Here is a 21,020-nt window from a genome sequence, read left to right as displayed (position 1 = left end):
GGCCACAACAGTGAGAGGCCCACGTACCGCAAAAAGAAATAAATAAAATAAAAGTGCCCCCAAACTACTGTACTTTTGGAAGGTATACACTGAATGTAGATAGACTACATTTTACCTCTACTCTGTGAAAAGCCTGATTACAGTTCACACAGTAAAAGTAGCTAAAATAATTTTTTTTAATTTACATAAACTCATGTTTTAACTGAATAGCTTGGGACCAAGAATATGCTATGGATTTTCCGGCTGGCTTAATAGTGAACCCCACGAGAAAACGGCCTCCGTTAAGGAACAGCGTGTACTGAAGAATGCACCTCAACTGAACATAACAGACATTCAGAAAGCACAGTGGTATTGCTCAAATGTTCCCAAGTGGCCTTTATTTCACAAATTATTTTCATTAAAATTACTTCCTATACCACTTTTACTATATACTATTCAAATGAAAATCAATTGGCAAATTTACAAATTATGCACTTTTAAGTCATCTACTTTGAGGCTGTACACATCAGACAGCATCAGCGCCCAAGCCTGAGTCAGTGAATTCCTAATGCTCTTCCATTAACCTGGACTTGGACTTTCACGTTCGGTCAGGTATCCGTTACACCAAAGCAGCCTCTGAACCATATGTTACCTGGCCCAGGCGGAAGCTTAGATTTTCTATGTTCTTGTGTGGTTTCCTCAGCCTGTTACTAAATCAATTAGCCAGTCTCTGAAGACCATGGCCTACACGAGGTGAAGTCTACTACTGCTACTACATGAAGGATGATGGACCAACAACACAAAAAAAATCAAAAAATTTTAGGAAATAAGGTGAAAGTGAGAAAAACTTCTGCATGAGGCTTGTATTAATTTTCTATTGCTGCTTTAAATTACTACAAACTTAGTGGCTTAAAACGTCACAATTTTACTACCTTACAGCTCTACTGGTCTGAAGTCTAGTGGGCTTACCTTCAAAGTGAAGGTGTCAGCTGGGCTGTATTCCTTCTGCAGGCTCTAGGGGAGAATCAGTTTTCTTGCCTTTTCCAGCTTCTAGAGGCCACCTGCATTCCTTGGCTGGTGGCCCCTTCATCTTCAAACTAGTGACAGCTTGTTGAGTGTTTCTTGCAAGTCTCTTGACTCTTCTGTCCCCTCTTCTACTTTTAATCCTGGATTATCTGGGTAGGCCCAGTCTAATCATATTAAGGTCAGCCGATTAGCAAACTTAATTCCATCTGCTACCTTAAACTCCCTTTTGTTTTGTATCACAACATATTAACAGGTTCCAATATTAGGACTTGGATGGGGCGGGGGAGGCACGGGGGCATTATTCCAACCACAAACCTGAACAGTTCTAAGTTTGCAGAGCTGAACACACAATTTTTAAGGGGAGAACTGTGTCTATCTGGCAAATACTTTTGATGGGCCAGTCTAGTTACGGAAAGGTGGCCTCAGGGAGGGGCCTAGTGGGCTAAGGCGAAAGAGCAGGAATCACCCCAAGGAATAAAAAAGTGGTTAAGAATCACGAGGTCTGGGGAACGGCTGGATAAAGGCAGTTATAAGGAGGGAAGGACCTTGCCATAGGAGGAGGGTCAGTCGGTGAGCAACCCCCAAGGGAGAAACAGCCGACAAGTTCAAGAACAGGGTTGTTACATATTCAGCTAAGACCTTGGCTGTGCTTAAATACCAGACCTCCCACCCATCTCTCCCAGACTCTGAGTAAAAATCCAAAAACCGCCTTGTTCCAGTGGAGACAGGCTGTGTGCTACATGGAGTCAACAAATGAGGAACAACATGGGAAATCACACCACAGAAACTTGCAGACAGCTTGAGGAGGGCCCAGGACATGGGGAAAAAGGGGGATAGGTGACTCAAGACAATGATGTTTAATTTACGAAAGGACGGAGGCCCAGCTAACTGCAGGGCAGGAGCTGTCACTAGAGCAACAGTGGTCTGCACCTACGAGAGCAGCCAGACAAGGCTAAGTTCAATCTGAGGACACTTGGCATCTTGCCGTCTGGGCTGCCCAGCCTTCTCTGCTTAGACCCTGCTTCAGGAACAGACTTTAATAACCTTCCCAAGCCAAGTGGAACTCATTCAGCCACACTGAGCTAGAAAGTCAAATCCTATCACACACAGACTGAAGACACTGAACAGCAAGAGGGGAAAGGCCTGACCACCACACCCTAGTGAGAGCTACCACTGTGGGGATAGGTCAGGGACAATCGCTCAGCCACTCTCCAGAAGCACCCGGTAGATGGCTGAGCACAGTCCTTCCTGACAGCCGAGCAGGCCCAAACTGTAGTGTGATCTCTCAGCAAAATAAAAACGATTAGAGAAGCAGTGGTTGGTTCCCTTTACACTGGGTAAGTTCCTGTAGTGTGGATCAAGACTGGGAAAGATTTATTCCCCTGTCGGAATGGGATGTGCCCTGAAGCTAACTCAAATGCAGAATCTTACCGTGTAGGCCTCTTCCGTTACGCATCTCAAGGTGGAATCCGTGAAAGGCCAAGTGCACCTTCCGAGGGAAGTGGCCCACCTGAAGCACTGCTAACACAGACTCGTAGGACTCTAGGCCTGGCCGATGCTTGCTGGTCAGGGCCCAGGCAGGCCTGCCTCACCTCTGCCCCATGGGGCAGTAGTGGACCCATGTTCATCTCACCAGCACCCGAACCTCAGTCTTCCTTCCTGACTGGCCTGAGAGTCTCCCTCCACATGCCAGGGGCTGGCTCAAGAATGGGTATGTGACCCACTGCTGGGCAATGAGTTATGACAAAAGGGCTTCTGGAAGTTTCCTTGAACCACAAGAAGGTTTTTCTTCTTCCTCTGTAATGGTCTAGTGTCTTGATACGCTGCCTGGAGCTGCTACAGCCATCTTCCCACCAGCCTGATGGAGCCACCACTGAGGATGATGGGGCAGAGAGCAAACACTCGTTTCCTTCACGGGAAGCTGAATCAACCCCCTACGACAGGACAGGACTCCCTGCCACGTCAGAGGCTGAACTTCCTGGCTGTCCAGGCCTGCCTGAGACAGGATGTCTGTAGCAGGAGTTCAAGCCAAGTGGTGTGAAAAAGGCCCAATTAGAACTGATATTTTGGGAAGCAAAATGCTAGGTGAATGCGGAGAAGGTGGTCACATGTCACTCGGGTGGCTATACCTGGAGCTTTGTGAGGCTGGCTGTAGCGTCAAGGCTTGGAAACACTGATCCCAGGCTGATGAGGCAACGCCCTGTCATCCCCACGTCTGTGCCTCCCGGCAGTCGACCTCCTCCAGGGAAGTCGCCTGGGATTCTCCTCCTCGTGATTGAAAAGAATCCAATAAACACGTCCCTGGGAATTAATGTGCCTTCGGCTCACGTGGAGGACTAACCACCTGCTCTCTAAAGCGCCTGTTCAGAATGCAGTTAAAGCAGAAAGGTGAAATGCAAGCTTGGCACTGGGGATGGAAGGAGACGCAAAAGGCAAGATGGGTTTAGAAGCACACTTCCCAGCAGCAGAGGAAGCTCAGCCCCATCTGCCTGGTGGCATCCAAACGCCTCTTTGCCTGTGGCTACTCTGAGAAGGGGGAGGGAAAATGAGCTTGCTTCTCCTGTTTACATTAATCCTGCTTCCTGTTTGAGATTTAGGCGTGTAAAAAGCTTCTGTTTCCTCAATGGAGACATTTTAATCCTCAATGAGTATTCTGGGTGAAATTCCCTAGAGGGGACATTCAGTGTGGTGAACAGTGACATCGGTCTTGGGGCACAAAAGTACACTTGGCACTTACTGGTTGGGTGACCCCAAGCAATGTTATTACTTCATTCCTGAACTTGTTTCCTCATCTATAAGATGGGGATAATAATAGCACCTGTTTCAGAATCATGAAGATTAAATACATTAATGCAAGGGAGACACATATGTGCCTGGCACACAGTAAGCACTAGACAAGTGTGAGCTACTGCTGTTGATACTCACTGTCTTCAACAGGGACGGAAGCTTCACACAGAAAACAGGTTTCAGCCACTCCCATGTTCTCCTGGTTCCTGAAACGAGCTGCCCTCACCCCAGTTTGTCCAAGCACATCAACATACTTGTCCTTTATCTCTGCAGGAGTTCGATTGGAGACAACTGTCCTATGGCTTTCATCTGCGTAAAAGAACCGTTTTGGGGACAAGACAGGAGAGTTTAATCTTCAAACTTGACTGACTTGGATGCATTCCTGTCAATATAAAAGATTCTGTCCGGAGCCGTGGAGAAGCCGAGGCCCGCCCTCCGGCTGTACTTCCAGCTCATGGCCCGGTCGTAGTCCTGCTGCAGATTCTGCTGCAGGGTGTCGGCCACCTTCTTGCTGAGGGCCATGTTGGGCCTGCCGACCGTGTTAGGGGGGCGACTGAATGAAGGGGACAGATTTTTAAAGCCACCCATGAGTTTGAGAAATTTCAGTTTCTGTTCCTCATTTTCAAAGCCAGCAGTATCCCATTGGCCAAACTGAGTTCCCTGTGGTAAGAGAAAACAGGTGGTTACTTTCCTGGCCTCCGAAGCATCTTCCCTTCCCCAGCCCCCAGCCTTGCCCGGGAGGACCCAGATGATCAAAGGCTTACTGCGCGCCAGGCACAGCACTCGTAGGCACAGCGCTGGATTATCTTAACTCCAACCAGAGCCCTGTGAGGAACACTGTTGGTTCCCACTCTCCGGATGAAGAAATGGAGGTTTGCAGCTGGACCGGGGGCACAAGCCTACTTGGTAACCCTGCTGGAACTCCATCTTGGGTCTGGCCCACACCAGAGCCCACCCTTCACACTGAGTTGCCCGTCTGCCTTACTCCTTCTCCCCCAATTCACGGCAGACAGTACGACACACCTCACCAGCTGGCTACTCATCCATCAGCCTAAGGTTTCTGTCCTTTGGAGGGTGGAGAGGGCAAGCGGGAGTCTGAAATGCATTTCTCTTCGCAGAAGCGCTGCACTTCATAGCAGGAAAGGAGTGGAGGCCCCGGGAGGTGAAGGGTCACATGAGTCGGATGCTGAGCTAGCCCAGGAACTCAGGGGTCCCGATTCCTGCCCAGAGCACTCTACAACCCACGCATGAGTTGGCCATGTTTGAGAAAATACAAGAGAGCCCCTCAGAGCAGTGGCCCAAGAGAAGACTCCCTTCCCTCCCGTGTCTGTGGCCGAGGCCAGAAACCCAGCTCCCCATGAAGACTGTGACTTCAAAGACTCAGGATCGAGTCCCGCCTGCGTCACCCGGGTAAAGTACCTTAACCCCTGAGCCTCAATGTCCTCATCTATAAATCGGGGGCGTAACAGCCCCCGACGGGGCTTCACTGAGGCTCAAATCAGGTTTTACACCAACAACTCAGAGCCCGACGCCTGGTTCGCTTTAAGTCCTCGAAAACTGCTCCTCTACCCAGCCCACCCCACCGGGATTGCTGACCTCTGTGCCGCCTGGGAACTCGCCGCCTGTGAGCCAAATGCCAGCCTAGCACTTATTTCTAGGTCGGCTTTGGGCGAACAGTAAGAATCAGTCATTGCTACAGCTAGCTGCCCTGAGTGAACTGGTGACAAGCTCTCCGAGCTTCACAGTGCCCCCAGTACAGGCACTAACAGCTGCTTCCCCAGCCTTCACTTTCTAGAAGGAGAGGCCACCTCTGACAGCCCCGCACTGGGTCTGAGGAGAGAGCTGCCAGAGGCTGCCCAGTCCTGTGAGCTGCCGACCCACTGAGAGGGGACCCGGTCTCAAATCCCCACCATGTGCCTCAGCAGCCAAGTGGCCCCAGGTCCCAGGAGGCAGGGCCACCTAAAGCATCCCCGGAAGATCCCAGCCCCTATGCCCCCGGACCACCCTCCTGCTGTCAGGTCCCTCCAGGTATAGCCTCTGGGCCACTGCTCTGGATGACGCTGCCTTGTTTCTGGCCTTCCTCACTCAATCATGGAATCTTATCAGCTCTGCCCAGTTCAAGAGGAGGGAGAGAAAGGAGACACTAGAGGAATGACATAACAAAGCCCCATTCCATACCCCTCTGGGCCAGAGCATGAGTCCCATTTTACAGGTGTGGAAACTGAAGCTCAAAGAAGGGAAGTTACTTGCTAAAGTCTCATAACTATAGAAGGTGGCAGAGCCAGGAACTGATCTCAGGTCTTTTGATCCAAAGCAACTGTTCTTTTCTGTGCTACACTAGGAAAGCTTAAGACAGCGTTACAAGGAAGCAAGTCCTTCCGTCATCTGGATCCTCTGTCCCCCTCTCCCAAATCCACGTCTATTAACAAGTTCTCTTCTCTCCCCTGTGCCCTCTCCTCTACCCCAGTCCCCGCTGCCCCACATAAATGCACTCCAGCAGTTCCCACCGCCCTGCCCACCGCACCCTCCCGTCCCTCTCCAGCCTGACCTAGCGGTCCCCATGCCATACACTCTCCCGTGCCACCTCCTGGGGCCTGGTTTGGAAATTTCCCATTCCAACTGGACCAGAGGCCTGCCACCTCTGCCCCCGCCCCTGTCCCAGCAGCTTTCTCAGGGTACCACCCACTGCTGGAAGGAGCTCGCCATCACGTGTCCCCAGCGACTGATGACTGGGACACCCTGCCCGTCCAGAGCCAGAGACAAGGTCCACGCTGCTTAGCTCAAGCGGCCAGCTCTCCAGGAGGGAGGCAAGCACCCGCTTCCCAAGAAAGGAGAGTAGCTCAGGACGAGCTCTGTGGAGCAGGGAGCCGGCTGGCGGGCGGGAGCTGCTTTGGGGCCAGATGGACTTGGTCTCCCGCCCCTGCAAGGTGAGGAGGAGACCCCTCGCGGAGCTCAGCGTGAAACTTACCATCTGCTTCCTGGTGTCAGAAGCTTCCGTCCTGCCCGACTCACGATCGATCTCTTCTTGCAAGGCCTTTCGCCTCACCTGAGCAAGGGAAAGGAAAGGAAAGAGGGCAATTAGACAGCCGGTTTTGAGCTTCAAACCCAGGACAGAGAGGAGGTGGGGTGGGGGGACTGAAGGGGGATGGGCAGCTTTGTTCTGCTGCAGGCCGGGGGAGGCATCTGTCAAAAATACCCTCTAATCATGTAAGGGGCAATCCCTTGGCCTAAAACATACAGGCCTCATTCACCCTTCTTTTCCATTCCTTAAGAATGAATCTTCCAGCGGACTGCCCTGGCGGTCCAGTGGTTAGGACTCGGCACTCTCACTGCCAGGGCCCGAGTGGGTCAATCCCTGGTCAGGGAACCCCGTGCGCTGAGTGGTGCGGCCAAATAAATAAATAATGACTCTTCCTAGACACTGAGGCTTTTCCACCTTTAGCATTAGAACCTCTTCTGTTTGTAAGAGCCACCTGGGTGGAAATTTTCTCAAAACACATGCCCAAAGCCCTGCCTGTACAGAAGATATTGTATTTAACTTTCTTGCTGACAGCATCGTCTTCTAGAAAGAACACAGGCTCTGGAGTCAGGCACAGGCTGGTTTGAATCCTACCACTGCCATTAACTAGTTGTGTGGAAGTCAATTAATCTTTCTGTACCGTGGTCTATTTATCTGCAAAGAGATGGAAGTATCAGCTACCTTGGAGGATAAATGGGAGACAGAGAACTGCGATACTGTGGTTTATAGTAAGAAATATATGACAAGAAATATATATATATATAAACTCATCCCCATTCCTGGCACAGAGTTCCAAAATCCCTAGGAATTTCCTAAGTGATGGGAACAATCAAAGTGTCCTTTGTTATGTTAACTGGGTGACTTTCGTAAGCACCTGAAGATGGGGGCTGGTTGCCAAGAGAACCAACCACCGATGAGAGGGTTGGAACTTTCAGTCCTGACCTCTGGGGAGGGGACTGGAGGAGGAGATTGAGCTCAGCCACCAAATGGCCAATGATTTAATCAACTGTGCCTCTGTAATGAGGTCTCCACAAAAACCCAAAAGGTCAGGGTTCGGAGAGCTTCTGGGTTGGTGAACACTGGAGATTTGGGGAGTGGAGCTCTCGGAGAGGGCATGGAAGCTCCACGCTCCATCCCACACACCCTGCCCTGTGCGTCTCTTCCACCTGGCTGTCCCTGAGTTATATCCTTTCATAATAAACCAGTAATCTGGCGAGTAAAATGTTTCTGAGTTCTGTGAGCCACTCTAGCAAACTAATTGAAGCTGAGGAGGAGGTCTTTGGAACCTCTGCTCTGTAGCTGGTTGGTCAGAAGCACAGGTGACAACCTGGCTTAAGACTGGCGTCTGAACGGGGGACAGGGGTGGGGAGCAGTCTGGCGGGACTGAGTCCTTCACCTGAGCGGTCTGACGGTATCTCCAGATAGACAGCGTCAGACTGAGTTGAACTGCAGGACACCGCGTGGTGTCAGGGAATTGCTGGTTGGTGTAAGAAAGCCCCCAGCCCCACGATGAATTGCGGTGCAGAACGTAAGACAAAGAGTCCCCGGCACACAGCAGGGACACCTCACACACTGTTACCAGAGAGGCTCAAGGCCACAGTCAGCGCACCAATGACCCTGTGGTTTGATACAGAAGCTTCTAGGGCCCAAGGGTTCAGGTGTGACTTTAGCTGCTCCCAGTTTGTGGCCCCTCCTCTTCTCTTCTAATCTACCACAGGCTGAAATGAGGTGACCATTCATATAGTTCAAAACTACATAAAACAGGACTTCCCTGGTGGCGCAGTGGTTAAGAATATGCCTGCCAATGCAGGGGACATGGGTTCGAGCCCTGGTCCGGGAAGATCCCACATGCTGCGGAGCAACTAAGCCCGTGCGCCACAACTACTGAGCCTGCGCTCTAGAGCCTGCGAGCCACAACTACTGAGCCTGTGCTCTACAGCCTGCGAGCCACAGCTATTGAAGCCCACGTGCCACAACTACTGAAGCCCGCGCGCCTAGAGCCCATGCTCCGCAACAAGAGAAGCCACTGCAATGAGAAGCCCGCGCACCGCAACGCCGCAACTGGAGAAAGTCCGCGCGTAGCAACAAAGACCCAACGCAGCCATTAAAAAAAAAAAAGAAACTGCATAAAACAAATCCAAAGGGCAGCTGTAGGGATGAGAGAAAATGATGGTATACTCCTATGTCAGAGTCATGCTGCTGACGGGGAACATGTGGATGTGCACTCACTGAAGCGGAAAGCAGCTCACCAGCTGAATGAAAAAAGTGAACAGAACAGTATACAGAGCATGACTGTACGCTGCTTTAAAATCACACATACACAGTTACAAAGGAAAGATCTAGAAGGATATAACAACCAAGGGTTAACAGTGATTATTAGGTGGTAGCAGGCGTCCCCAACATCTGGTCTGCGGGAGGTGAGCGGCGGCCAGTGAAGCTTCATCTGCTGCTCCCCGTCGCGAAACTGGTCCCTGGTGCCAAAAAAGTTGGAGACCGCTGGGTGGCAGGATTTCAGGTTGCTTTCCCCAAACTATTTTTTTTTTTTTAACACAATGAACTTTTTACCAGAAAAAGAAAGGGAGAGTTGGGGCAGAAAGCTTCACTTACATTGAGATCATCTGTCACCCAAAACAGAAGTTTTCTTTAAAACCGTGAGGTATTTAATAGGCACAAATTCATAAGAAGTAAAGAGGTGGCTGGTGGGCCTTGCCCCCGTGAGCGGCGGGACACCTGGGAGAGGCGCCCAGGGCAGGGGCTGGGCCTGGACGGGTCAGGGCCCCACCTCCATCCTCCCCACCAGCCACTGCAGCCCGGGCCCCTGTCCCCAAACGACAATGACCTGCAGGAGGCTGGGGAGCCCCTGGTTCTGGGGGGCCTGCGCTCTGTGCCAGGCCCTGGACTGGGCCCTGTCAGCATCAACCTACTGAGCCTCTCCACCCCAACTACCTCAGCCCCTCCCCTCCAGGGAGAGAGGCCCCCAACACCCCAAAGGCATTAGGAACTTCCTCGCAGCGTCTTGTAGGCCCCCCTCCTTGTAGTCGGCTGCCTTGCAAGCACTCCTCCGTTTCTCTCCTGGAGCGGCAGGCGGCAGGGCCACGACGTGGGCCGTCCCCACATCACACCCTGTTGCTTCTGTCCAGCAATTACTGGCTGACACAGCGTGAGGATGCAGGTAGGTGAACGGCTGCCACTTACAAAGCACAGGTCTCGGGCTCGTTTGGTCTTCACGGCCACCTACATGGGGGTCCCGGGGTCAGTGACTGCCAAAGTAACCTCATTAGTAATGGCCCAAGGCTGTACCTATGCGGTTACTATGCTGTCCTGATAGGCCTTGGGGTCCAGGATCATAAAAATATCCCAATTCTAGAATGTCCAGCTCCCACACAGGATCTGGGCATGACAGAAGCAGAAGCTGGTCCACAAGAGAACAACTTCTCCTAATGCTCCTGTACAACAACTGCATTTCTATATACTAGCAATATATACAACAATAAAAACTGAACTGAAATACTATTTACAATAGCATCAAAAATATAAAATACTTAAGGAATATTTGACAAAAGACGTGCATGACCTGTACACTGAAAACTACAAAACAATACTGAGAGAAACTAAAGACCTAAATAAATGGACAGAGATGCCATGTTTATGGATCAGAAGCCTGCATACTGTTAAGATGTCAATCCTCCCCAAATTTGTCTGTAGATTCAAGGCAATCCTAATCAAAATCCCAGCAGCATTTTTTGGTAGCAACCAACAAGGTAATTTTAAAATTTATACAGAAGTGCAAAGGACCTGAACTAGCCAAAGCAACTTAAAAAAGAACAAATGCTAGAGACTTATACTACCTAATTTAAGACATTATATAGTTACAACAATCTAGACAATGAAGTATTAGTGTAAAGATAGACATACAGATCAATGAAACTCAACAAGAGTCTAAAAATAGACCCACACCACACACACACACACACACACACACACACACACACACACACACACACACACACACACACACACACACACGGTCAACTGATTTTTTACAAAGGTGCCTAGGCAATTCAATTGAGAATTTAAAACTTTTTTTTTTTTTTTTTTTTTTTGCGGTACACAGGCCTCTCACTGCTGTGGCCTCTCCCACTGCGGAGCACAGGCTCTGGACGCGCAGGCTCAGCGGCCATGGCTCACGGGCCCAGCTGCTCCGCGGCATGTGGGATCTTCCCGGATCGGGGCATGAACCCGTGTTCCCTGCATTGGCAGGCGGACTCTCAACCACTGCGCCACCAGGGAAGCCCCTAAAACGTTTTTAACATCAAAATAACGCTAGAAACATTGGACAGCCAATAACAAGGAACAAATTATTGACACATGCAACAGTACAGACAAATCTCAAAATGATCACGCTAGGCGAAAGAAGCCAGTTTAAAAAAGAGCACATACTGTATAATCCCAATTATACACAAATCCTAGAAAACGCAAGCTACGACAGAGAGTAGTGGTGGCTACCTGGGGATGGGAAAGGAAGGGATGGAATACAAAAGGGCACAAGGAAACTTTTGGAAATGACGGGTACGTTCATCATCTTAATTGTTTAGCTGGTTTCCTGGATGCATACATGTCAAAACTCATCGAATTGTACACCTTAAATATGTGCAGATTCTTGTATGTCAATTATATTTAAATAAAGTTGCAAAAGACAAAAAAAAAAAGGCCAGGAGGTGGTGACGCGTGGGCCGGGCAGAGCACGTGCCCACTGCCTGGCTGCAGGTCACAGGGACATGTCCCCTTTTCCCCCTGCAGTGGTTATGAGAAGGGGAGGCCACAGGCTCCCCGCCACTGGAGGGGCGGCAGAGGCTGGCCTCGTTGCCTTTGGAGTCCCTGATGCCTCCGGGATCAGGATTTCGTGGCCTGCCGGGAGGCGAGTGTGCGTCTGAGGAAGGGAAGACGCCTGGGAGGACGAGGACCGGTCGTACCTGGTCTATGTGCGCCTCGTCCATGTTGCCCTTCTTTTCTAACACCACCTCCAAGTCCGTGTCTGGCTCCTGCAAAGAGGGCAGAAGGAGTAAGGCTCAAGCGGACGATGGCCTCTGCCCTGGCAGCCCAGCCGGATGAGATCGCAACAGAGTCCAGAACAGACTCAAGACTGGAGCGCTACGCCCACCCCTATCGCCCACAGAACACCTGCCATCCTTTCTCTTCCACGATTCTCCCCAATTCTGTCCTGAAGACTGTGGCCCTGACCTATCTGCCAGATGGACGCACTAAGGCTCAGAGAGATGAAGTGACTATCGTGAGGTTACCCCACAGCTCAGGGACAGGGCTGACACTAACCCAGGTCTCCCGACTCAGGCCTAGAGCACAACCTTTCCCGCCAGGCGTCACCTCACTTCCCAGGGTGACACCAAACCAGCAAGAGGAGAAAGGCCAAGGCCCCCATTGACAGTGGGGGAGGAGGGGCTGGCGAGGGCCAGGGAATGCAGAGGTGGGGCTGAGGGCCTGCAGCAAACCCGAATCCCCCCGGTTCTCTCCCCCATACCCCGCCCCAGCCCCCCAGCTCCGGAGTTCTGGTCGGTACCTTCTCTCCTGCCTGGACGACCAGGACAGGCTCTAACTCTGCTTCCCCGCCCCCAGCACTGGTGCATTCCACACAGCAGCTCGGGTACACCCTCAATTTACATCATGTTATATGTCAACGCCATCTCAATTAAAAAATAATAAAACCACCTCAACTGGGCCACACCACCCGTTCCCCAGAACCCTCCAGGGGCCCCATCTCATTTACATGGAAATCCAGACCCCTGTGGCGTCCACAGGCTGCCGGGACCCCAGCTGGCCCAGCGCCCGTCACGCCAGCCTCTTTGCTCCTCCCAGGGCCTCTGCACCTGCCGCTCCCTCGGCACAGGCGGCCCCAGCCCCTCACACGTCTCAGCTCCCACACAGAAGCCTTGCTGGGCCTGCATGGGCCACGCTCTCCCGGGCCACCCTCTCTCAGTGGCCTCAGCCCCTGTGGGACCATCTGACAGTAAGATTCAGGTTGGCCACTTTCCCCTAGTCCCTCAGCAGTGACAACTGCCACGTCCTTGCTTCGGGTGTGCTCTGCCTGGTACCCCGCGTCACCTGTGATGAGCCCTGGGTGGCTCTGTTCGCTCACATCACCTGCCAGGTCCCAGTGCTCAGCCCGCCGCCTCCTCCCTCCCCTCCCCAGGCAAGGAAGCCCGTCAGGGTGGAGAGTACATCTCTGCCGTCTTCACCAGGCTGCCATCCCCTCCCTTCCTCCTGGTAACAGGGCCCCGGTATTCCTCTCAGAAACCAGCTCCCCCAGTTTCAGACAGTGGAGTTACAGTGGGACTGACACCCTCAGCCCCTGTCCACTGGCTTCAGATCTGGGCTTCTGGTTTGTGACCCAACTGAGATCTGGGAGAGCAGTGCTGGGACTTTCCCTGTAATCGTTTTGGAGGGGCCACCCCTCTCCTTTTGGGGGTGGCTTAACTACTATGAAGAAAGCCTGGAGTTGCTGGGACCATCTCACCACGGGGTTGGGGTGGGAAGGAACCTGATATTAAAACCAGCATGGAAAAATACAAAGTCCAGAGCTAGGGAAAGCCACACAGGCATAGCCTGCAACCTAAATCTATTTGACCCCTAAATTGTGTATCCTGAGTGCAGATAGCTATGGACATCATATTATCTCAAACTATTTGGTTCCTGAGCTTTAGACAGCAAGTGGCAAGAGTTCAGAAAGAGAGGGATTTATCTGAAAAGCTTATTCTAATTAATCCAGATCCTGAGTGCAGATAGTGAGAACTTGGGTAAAGTTTCGATAGCAAGGGATACCTGTATTATTGAGACTATTACACTAGCACCTGGATCCAGCTACACCTGAAGGTAGTAGCTCTCAAACCTTCTAGTTACATGTGTTGATAAATCCCCTTTTCTGACTAAAGGCAGTTTAATCAGGGCTCTGGCAGCTAAAACGCTGAGTGCCTGTGTGTGTGCACGCGCGCGCGCGCAAACACACACACACTCCCAACTTCCACCCCTATTCTCCAAAACACTGTGCTTCTGAAGGAAGCCTACCTCCTCCCAAGGTTCTCCTGCTGCTCTGCTCTCCTGCCTCTTCTTCTTCCTCTTCAGAGCGGGCTCCTCAGTGTCTGTCTGCTCTGCCTTTTTCTTGGACTTCATTTTCTTCTTCACAGGGGCCTTGGGGTCATCTCCTATTGGGATGTAATCCGGAGCTTCAACTTTGACTGACTTCTTTTTACTTCCTTTCCTACGGCTGCTCTCCACAGACCTGGAGAGCTCAGGGTGCCCCAAGGGGGTATCTCCCTCCTGGTGGGTTTTCTTTTTCTTCTTCATCTTCACGTTGTGCTCCCTGGGGCTCCCCTGCTTCCGTTTCTGTCCCGAGGCTGCCTGCTCAGGGACGCCACCTTTCCCAGCTGAGCAAGTGTACAAAGCGTCCCCGGCCTCACAGAACCAAGGGTCCCTGGCTGAGAAGGCTGTAGCTCCCTGCGCCTTCTTCTCCTTCTTGTGTTTTCTGAGCTTCTTGCCAACTCTGGTCACCTCCTCACCCTGCCTGGGGTCTGGGGAGGTCTTCACCCTTGAGCCAGGGGACACGGACTTTCTCTTCTTCTTCTTTTCCCTACCAAGGGACTCAGATGGACCAAGTGCCTGCTTCCTGGGGCTGGGAGATGGCTCAATCCGTCTGGCACGTAACATGGTCTCAGGTTCTAGGGGCTCCTCGCAGACGGTGCTGTGACCCTTCTTCTTCTTCTTTTTCTTCATTAGAGGCATTTCGGGTGCCTGCTCTTGGACCACATTCTTCGAGAGTGATGTGGCTCTTGTGGGACAAACCTCCGCAAAATAACTGTCACTGTTTAAAACCGAGTATTGAGTCTCTGGTTCTTTAACTACCTTCTTCTTCTTCTTCTTCTTTTTCTCTGGGAGCCCAAGGCCCAGGTCTCCTTTGTGAGTCTTAGTGATCATTCCTGAAAAAAGAAATGGTACAAGTTATCCCCATACCAAGCCACCCTGAGTACAATTCCACTAGGTATTACCAAAAGTCACGTTTCCTGGAGTGGATGGTCTGAAAGGTTAGGGGCTGGGAAAACGGGCATGATTCCTGTGGAGCAAAGGGAAATATGATCGAAGAAGCAGAATGGAGTTTAAATCCTGACAGCCCCGGGTTGAAACCCAAGCTGCTCCCTCACCTTAAGTCAATCACCTACCCTCGCTGGGCCTTAACTTCCCCAGCTGGAAATGGGTGGAGATAACACTTCCTTCCTCGAAGAGCTGTTGGGAAGAATAAACGATAATCCATGGAAAGTGCTTGGTACATCATTGACTCCCTTTCCTAACCCCCTTCCTCAAACCTCTTAAGCCTACTCTTCTCTCCAGAAACGTACCCTGTGCCAGCCACTGAGGGCACAACTGCACTCAAGCCACAGGCCAGGCACGGCCCCCAGGGCTTACCTTTTACAGGACGAAGGGGACAGAAATCCTGAGGTCAGCTCCTCTTGCTGACTGTCACCAGAGGCAGTAACTGTGACACAATTAATCCATTCCCTTGCTTCATCTAAAGAGCGCTTCAGCTTTGCGTCTGGAAATTAACTGCCCCCGCCTGCACCGAGGGTGACTTACTCTTCTAATTACCTTCCCATGTGGCTAGTAATGAGAGCAGCAGCAAGGTATGGTGAGGAGCCCCAGCTGGGGCTGAGGACGCCTGCATTCAAATGGTGACTCACATACTCTTGCCACACAGCACTGGCTTCTCCGGGCCTGAGTTTTCCTATCCATAAAAGAGGCACTGAACCAGATCAGATCAGAGGCTAGTGGGGGAGGGGGGAGGGGAGGGAGGAGGGGGAGGGGAGGAGGGAGGAGGGGGAGGGGAGGAGGGGGAGGGAGGGGGAGGAGGGGGAGGGAGGGGGAGGGAGGGGGAGGAGGGGAGGGGGAGGAGGGAGGAGGGAGGAGGGGAGGGGGAGGAGGGGAGGGGGAGGAGGGAGGAGGGAGGAGGGGAGGGGAGGAGGGGGAGGGGAGGGGAGGAGGGGGAGGGGAAGGGGAGTGGGGCCACATCCAGCATACAAGCCTGTTTCACTGTTTTTAATTTTTCAAATAAACTGCCAACATTTAATGATTGGAGAAAACATAGAGCAACCTTGAACACTCAGCTTTTTTTTTTTTTTTTCTCCTTTGGCAGGGCTGGGTGGGGGTCAAGTACATTTCAGCTTCCATGAGAAGGGGTTGGGTCCTCAAGTACATTTCAGCTTCCAGTCGTACTACGTCTCTCACACCAGTCACCAGCCCAGTTCCTGCTCCCTGGACTAGATGATAGATGACATGGTGCCACTCAAGGAATCCAGAAACAAACGGCCTCTCACAGGAGCTTTGGACAGTGGGCAGGAAAGGCCAGGGAGCTTCTCCATCCTGCAGCTTTCTTCAGAGCCCAGAGGGTCCATACTGGACCTGCCTCTTAGCTGCTTCAAAATGCCAGGCTAGGCCAGAGCTGTAGCTCAAGTTCACTCACAATTGAAAGGAACACTCGCTCGCTTACTCCTGCCTGTCTGGTTTTCTGCTGTATTCCAAGGGCCCAGCTCTATACCTGGCACAGAGTGGGTGCTCAATAAATACTCACTGAACGAAGGAAGGAATGCTAGAGACACAGAGGTGAAAAAGAGATGACTCTGCCATCAAGAAGCAGATAGGTGTGGGTGGGAAAGACGTGTGTTAATGATACAGGTGATAAAAGCAAGCACAGTGGTAAGGTCAGGGTAAGAGAGGTCATCTAATCTGGCCTAGCAGTTGTCAGGAAAGTTTCTGAAGGACAGAGGTTTCCAGCTTGGCAAGTGCAGGATGCCGGTGCTAGTCCCTAAGACAAAGAAACTGAGGTGGGGTGGTAGCGGGGGAGGCGAGGGCGGCGAGGGCTGAAGGAGACAGGCTGGCTGGAACAGATGCCTTGAGATAGCCATGTGGAGATGTTGGTGGACAGGTGGATGAGGCTGAGGTGACTGGGCTGACATGGGTGACGTAAATTTAGGAATATATGGATGGTAAGTAAGCCTTGAACAGAACGAGCCTGAGACAGAACCTTAAGGAATACTAACGTTTAAATGGGTGGGCTGAGGAAGAGGGGCCTGCAAAAGAGAGGGACAAGGTGCAGACGTGGAGAGGGTGGAGTCAAGGGCGCCAAGGGTGCCTCAAATGGAGGAGTGGTCTAGAGATCGAACAAGAACAAAGAAGCCAAGGGAAGGCTGTCCCCAACTTAATCCCCTTCTCTCCCCATCTCCGCCGTTCAAATCACTGTAGCATCCTCCTCTTTAGCACTGAAGATCCTTCTCTTCAAACCTGAGACCCTAAATGTATTCATTCCTTCAAGGAAAAGGGAAAATGAACCTTACAGCTTCTCCTGCGAAAGCAAATGCTTTCTCCAAAAGCGCTTTTTAAAGTCTCGCGGTAGCCTCGTGAGGCTCGGTGTGTGTAACCCATCTCAGAGACGTGAAAACTGAGACTTGGAAGCTTTTAATTTAATTGCCCTGTGTCCCAAAGCCAGCAAGGGGTAAAACAGGGATTCGAAACCAGCCCGCATAACTTCAGAGCCTGTGCTCTCCGCATAATGGCACCAACACCCCACTCCCACCGCAGGCTCACTAGCAAGAAGCAAGAGAGCCGGGAGGCGAAACTGCCTCCTCAAAGGCTCTACCGCGCCAAGGCTTCCGCACCAACACAGAAGGAGGGATTACGCCGGGTCCCGGGCCCAGCTCCAAGGCGGGAGAACTTGCTGGAGACTGCGGCCTCAGGCCGGGGCGAGCGCACACCGGCGACGGGGCGGAACTTGAATCTGAGGGTGCGGGTCGCCCTCCAGTCCCTCGGTTCTCCGCGCAAGTCCCCAGGCCCAGTCTCCAGCCCCAGCTCCGTCCTGCCTGGTAGGCGCCCTCCTCACTCACCCGAAGGCCAAACTTCCCCGCCTCCACGTGAGAGCCCACTCCGCCGTGACCCGGAAGTCAATCTCGACTCGCTGGCCCGCCCCCGCAAGATGCGTTTACTTCCGGGTCGAGGCCTAGCGGGGAGCGCGGTTGCCGTGGAAACTGCAGCCATGGCGGCTCCGGGACAGGTGAGCGGTGTCTCTCAGCGCTTGGAACGGGCGCTTTCAACTGAGTCGTGCATCACCGCCAGGACGCCAGGGCCCGTCGTGTCTCCCGTGTCCCTGGATCTGCGCGTCTCGCCGGGACAGGTTGCGGAGCTGCCCGGCAAGAACCTGTGGGAGCAGATCTGCGAAGGTAGGCAGCCCGGGCCGGCCGAGAGGGGCGTGACTCGGGCGGCCAGGTGGGGCCGGCGCTTCCTGGGCGCCTAAGGTGCGTCCGGCGGCTGACGCGCGAGGCCTCCTGGCAGCCTCGCAGCGGGCCCGCCGGGCTCCCCATGTTATGTAGGGGAAACAGAGGCTCTGAGAGGCTTGCCCGAGGTTAGGCAGCGCAGCCTCCAGCCTGCATCCATAGTCAGGTCGAAGGCAGGGGAAGGCGGAATAAAGGGGACCAGCTGGTGTGGGCCAGTGGTGCTCAAATCTCATTTAGTGAACAGGAAAGAATCGCTGGGACGGAGATGGGGAGCTTGTTTAAAACATAGGTTTCCAGGCCCCGCCCACAGGGCTCCTAATGGGGTGTAGGGGATCTGCACTTTGAACGAGCACCCCAGGTAATTTTGATGTAGGTAATCTGTGGCCCACGCGTTGAGCAAGCCTGGTCTAGACAGATTTGGCTTTAATCCTCTTCTTCTTAGCCTTCCTTAAAATTCGTAAGTGGAGTTTGTTTAGTTCACCTTCTTTTGTGGGCCTACAGGTACCCTTGATCATGAGGTCCCGCAGTACTCCTCACATACGTTGGACAGGTTAGGCATACCTCCGAGATGTTGCAGGTTGTGTTTCAGACCACAGCAATAAAGCGACTCACAGGAATTTTTTGGTTTCCTAGTGCATATAAAAGTTATGTTTACACAATACTGCAGTCTATTAAGTGCACAATAGCATTATGTCTAAAAAACACTGTATATGCCTTAGCTTAAAGATACTTTATTGTTGGGGAATTCCTTGGCTGTCCAATGGTTAGGACTCCGTGCTTTCACTGCCCAGGGCCCTGAGGGCCCGGGTTTAATCCTGATTCCACGAGCCCTGCAGTGTGGTCAAAAATAAATAAATAAATAAAAATACTTTATTGCTAAAAAATGCTAACCATCATCTGAGCATTCAGTGGGTTGTAGTCTTTTTGCAATACTAATGTCAAACAGCACAGTTCACCATGACAAGTGTAATAATAATGGAAAAGTTTGAAATATTTTGGGAATGTCCAAAATGTGACACAGACACAAAATGAGCAAATGCTGTTGGGAAAATGGCACTAATAGACTTGCTTGATGCGGGGTTGCCACAAACCCTTCAATCTGTAAAAAACTCAATACCTTCTAAGTGCAATACAGTGACGCACAATAAAACAAGGTATACCCATATGTTACTTATCCTCGGTAAAGTGAGCATAATAATGGCACCTATTTCAAGGTGTTAGGAGGATGCAGCTAAAGGGGCACTTCAGAAAGGGCTTAGCAAATGCCCGATTTACACCAAGAGCTCAGTGTATGTTGCTCTTAATAATGCTGGGTGTTTTTTTTCCTCCCTAAGATTGTAAACTCCTTGAGGTCAGGAACTCGGATTTTTCATTCTTGTGCCTACCATCATTACTTCAACTGTCTGAAACAGCACTGTCCAATAGAACTTTCAAATATGGTAGCCACTAGCCACATATGGGTATTGAGCACTTGAAATGTGATTAATGCAATTTTATAACTGAATTTTTTGTTTTACTTCTAATAAGTTCTAATAAACTTACACAGCTACATGTGGCTAGTGACCACTGTATTGGACAGTGCAGGTCAGTAAATGTTTGTTGAATGGAGGAGAGACTGAATGTACCAGTATATGGGACTAGGTAGAGGGAGAGAGAGCCGTGAGTTGAGAGAAGTGGAAAATACAAAGGAAGAAGAGAATAATGGACTCAGAGTTGATAGATGCCCTGGAAGGCCATCTATTTCAACTCCTACCCAGTGCTTGAATTCCTTCTCCTGTATTGCATTATACCTAGAAAAACCTTTTTCATCTTGAATGTTCTCCTTGTAACTTCTACCCTTTGCTCCTTACCCTCCTGGTGCTATGATCCAAGTTGCTAGTCACTCTACCATTATGAAAACACCCAAATAGAAGGTTGTTATTGTGGCTGTCTTTTCCCCAGAGCTTTCACTTCTCCAGGCCAAACAGCTCTTCATAATACAATTGACTAGTAGTGTTTTGTCGAGGAAGCTGCTCAACCTCATCTCTAAGAGGGGATAATCCTTGTACTTACCTCACAGGGCTGTTGTGAGGCTGGAATAAGATAATGTATGCAAAGGTGCTTGCACAGAGCCTGGCATTTAGAAAGTGCTCAATAAATGTTCGTTATTGTTGACAAAGAAACATGCTTTGCCTTTGTTTTAGAATCATGGAGTTTATTTTTCTCAAACAGGCCTGTAGGGAGAAAGCAAAGACAAAGGGTTTTGTTGCTCTCAAAAGCAAGTGAATTGATGCCACTTACAAAGTGATAGAGTTACAAAATGAAGTTAATGATGTCAGAGATGGTGAATTTATACACACAGGCGCTGTAATGATTATTATAACCTGGATGATAGACCCAGTTTCTTAAAACAAACATTCTAACAAATGCAGTTTTCTATAACAAACGTAGTAAATTCAGTTTCTCACAGAAACATGAAAAATAGGCTTTGTAATAATCCTGTGTTTGAGGTTAAGTATTATATTCTTTTAGGATATTTCCATTTAAAAAGCAAATTATCACAGCAAACAGACCTATCAGAAACTCAATTTCAGGAAAATGAGATACAGAATAGATATTATTAAGACCTTTATTCTGCCTGGCTAGTGCTGTGTGTGTGTGTGTGTGTGTGTGTGCGCGCGCGCGTGCACGCGCGCACACGTATGATGACTTACTTGTGAATGTTCTTCAGTTTTCTCATCTTTCCAGTGATAACTAACCTAGGGCTTTTTATTCTCAAAAGCACCTGTATTAGTATCAATAAACGTCTTTCCTGCCAAGGCTTCTAATTAAGTCTTGTAGTTGCTTATGACAATGATTTTTAACTATGGTTTTAACCAGGACTGATTCAAAGTATTTGGAGCTTA

General features: G+C 50.9%; 2 protein-coding genes across 2 annotated transcripts in view; one reads left to right on the top strand and one right to left on the bottom strand.

The window, feature by feature from the left end:
• Positions 1 to 319: 319 nt before the first annotated feature.
• Positions 320 to 17,830, bottom strand: KNOP1 (lysine rich nucleolar protein 1). The gene is made up of 5 exons (XM_082670487.1): positions 17,749 to 17,830; positions 13,889 to 14,796; positions 11,785 to 11,853; positions 6,761 to 6,838; positions 320 to 4,452 (listed from the first exon to the last, which is right to left on the bottom strand). Exons 2-5 carry the CDS (start codon positions 14,792 to 14,794, stop codon positions 4,141 to 4,143), a joined length of 1,365 nt encoding a protein of 454 aa, XP_082526613.1. The 5' UTR covers positions 14,795 to 14,796; positions 17,749 to 17,830; the 3' UTR covers positions 320 to 4,140.
• Positions 17,831 to 17,887: 57 nt separating this feature from the next.
• IQCK (IQ motif containing K) overlaps positions 17,888 to 21,020 on the top strand; it is a 126,132-nt gene continuing 122,999 nt past the window's right edge. Inside the window, exon 1 of the mRNA XM_082670491.1 lies at positions 17,888 to 18,081. Within this exon, the coding sequence (XP_082526617.1) occupies positions 17,898 to 18,081 (184 nt within the window). The 5' untranslated portion in view covers positions 17,888 to 17,897. The remainder of the gene's footprint in view (positions 18,082 to 21,020) is intronic.

Source organism: Grampus griseus (assembly GCF_964374135.1).
Source record: "Grampus griseus genome assembly, chromosome: 14".
Classification (NCBI taxonomy): domain Eukaryota; kingdom Metazoa; phylum Chordata; class Mammalia; order Artiodactyla; family Delphinidae; genus Grampus; species Grampus griseus.
This window is presented reverse-complemented; position numbering and strand designations above follow the sequence as displayed.

Excerpts from the sequence above, each read along its gene's own strand:
- KNOP1 (XM_082670487.1), bottom strand. The coding sequence starts at position 14,794 with ATGATCACTAAGACTCACAAAGGAGACCTGGGCCTTGGGCTCCCAGAG. Across the intron at positions 11,854-13,888 it reads CAGGAGAACCTTGGGAGGAG|GAGCCAGACACGGACTTGGA; the intron begins GTAGGCTTCCTT and ends CCCTCTTTGCAG. Across the intron at positions 4,453-6,760 it reads CTGACACCAGGAAGCAGATG|GGAACTCAGTTTGGCCAATG; the intron begins GTAAGTTTCACG and ends CTCTTACCACAG.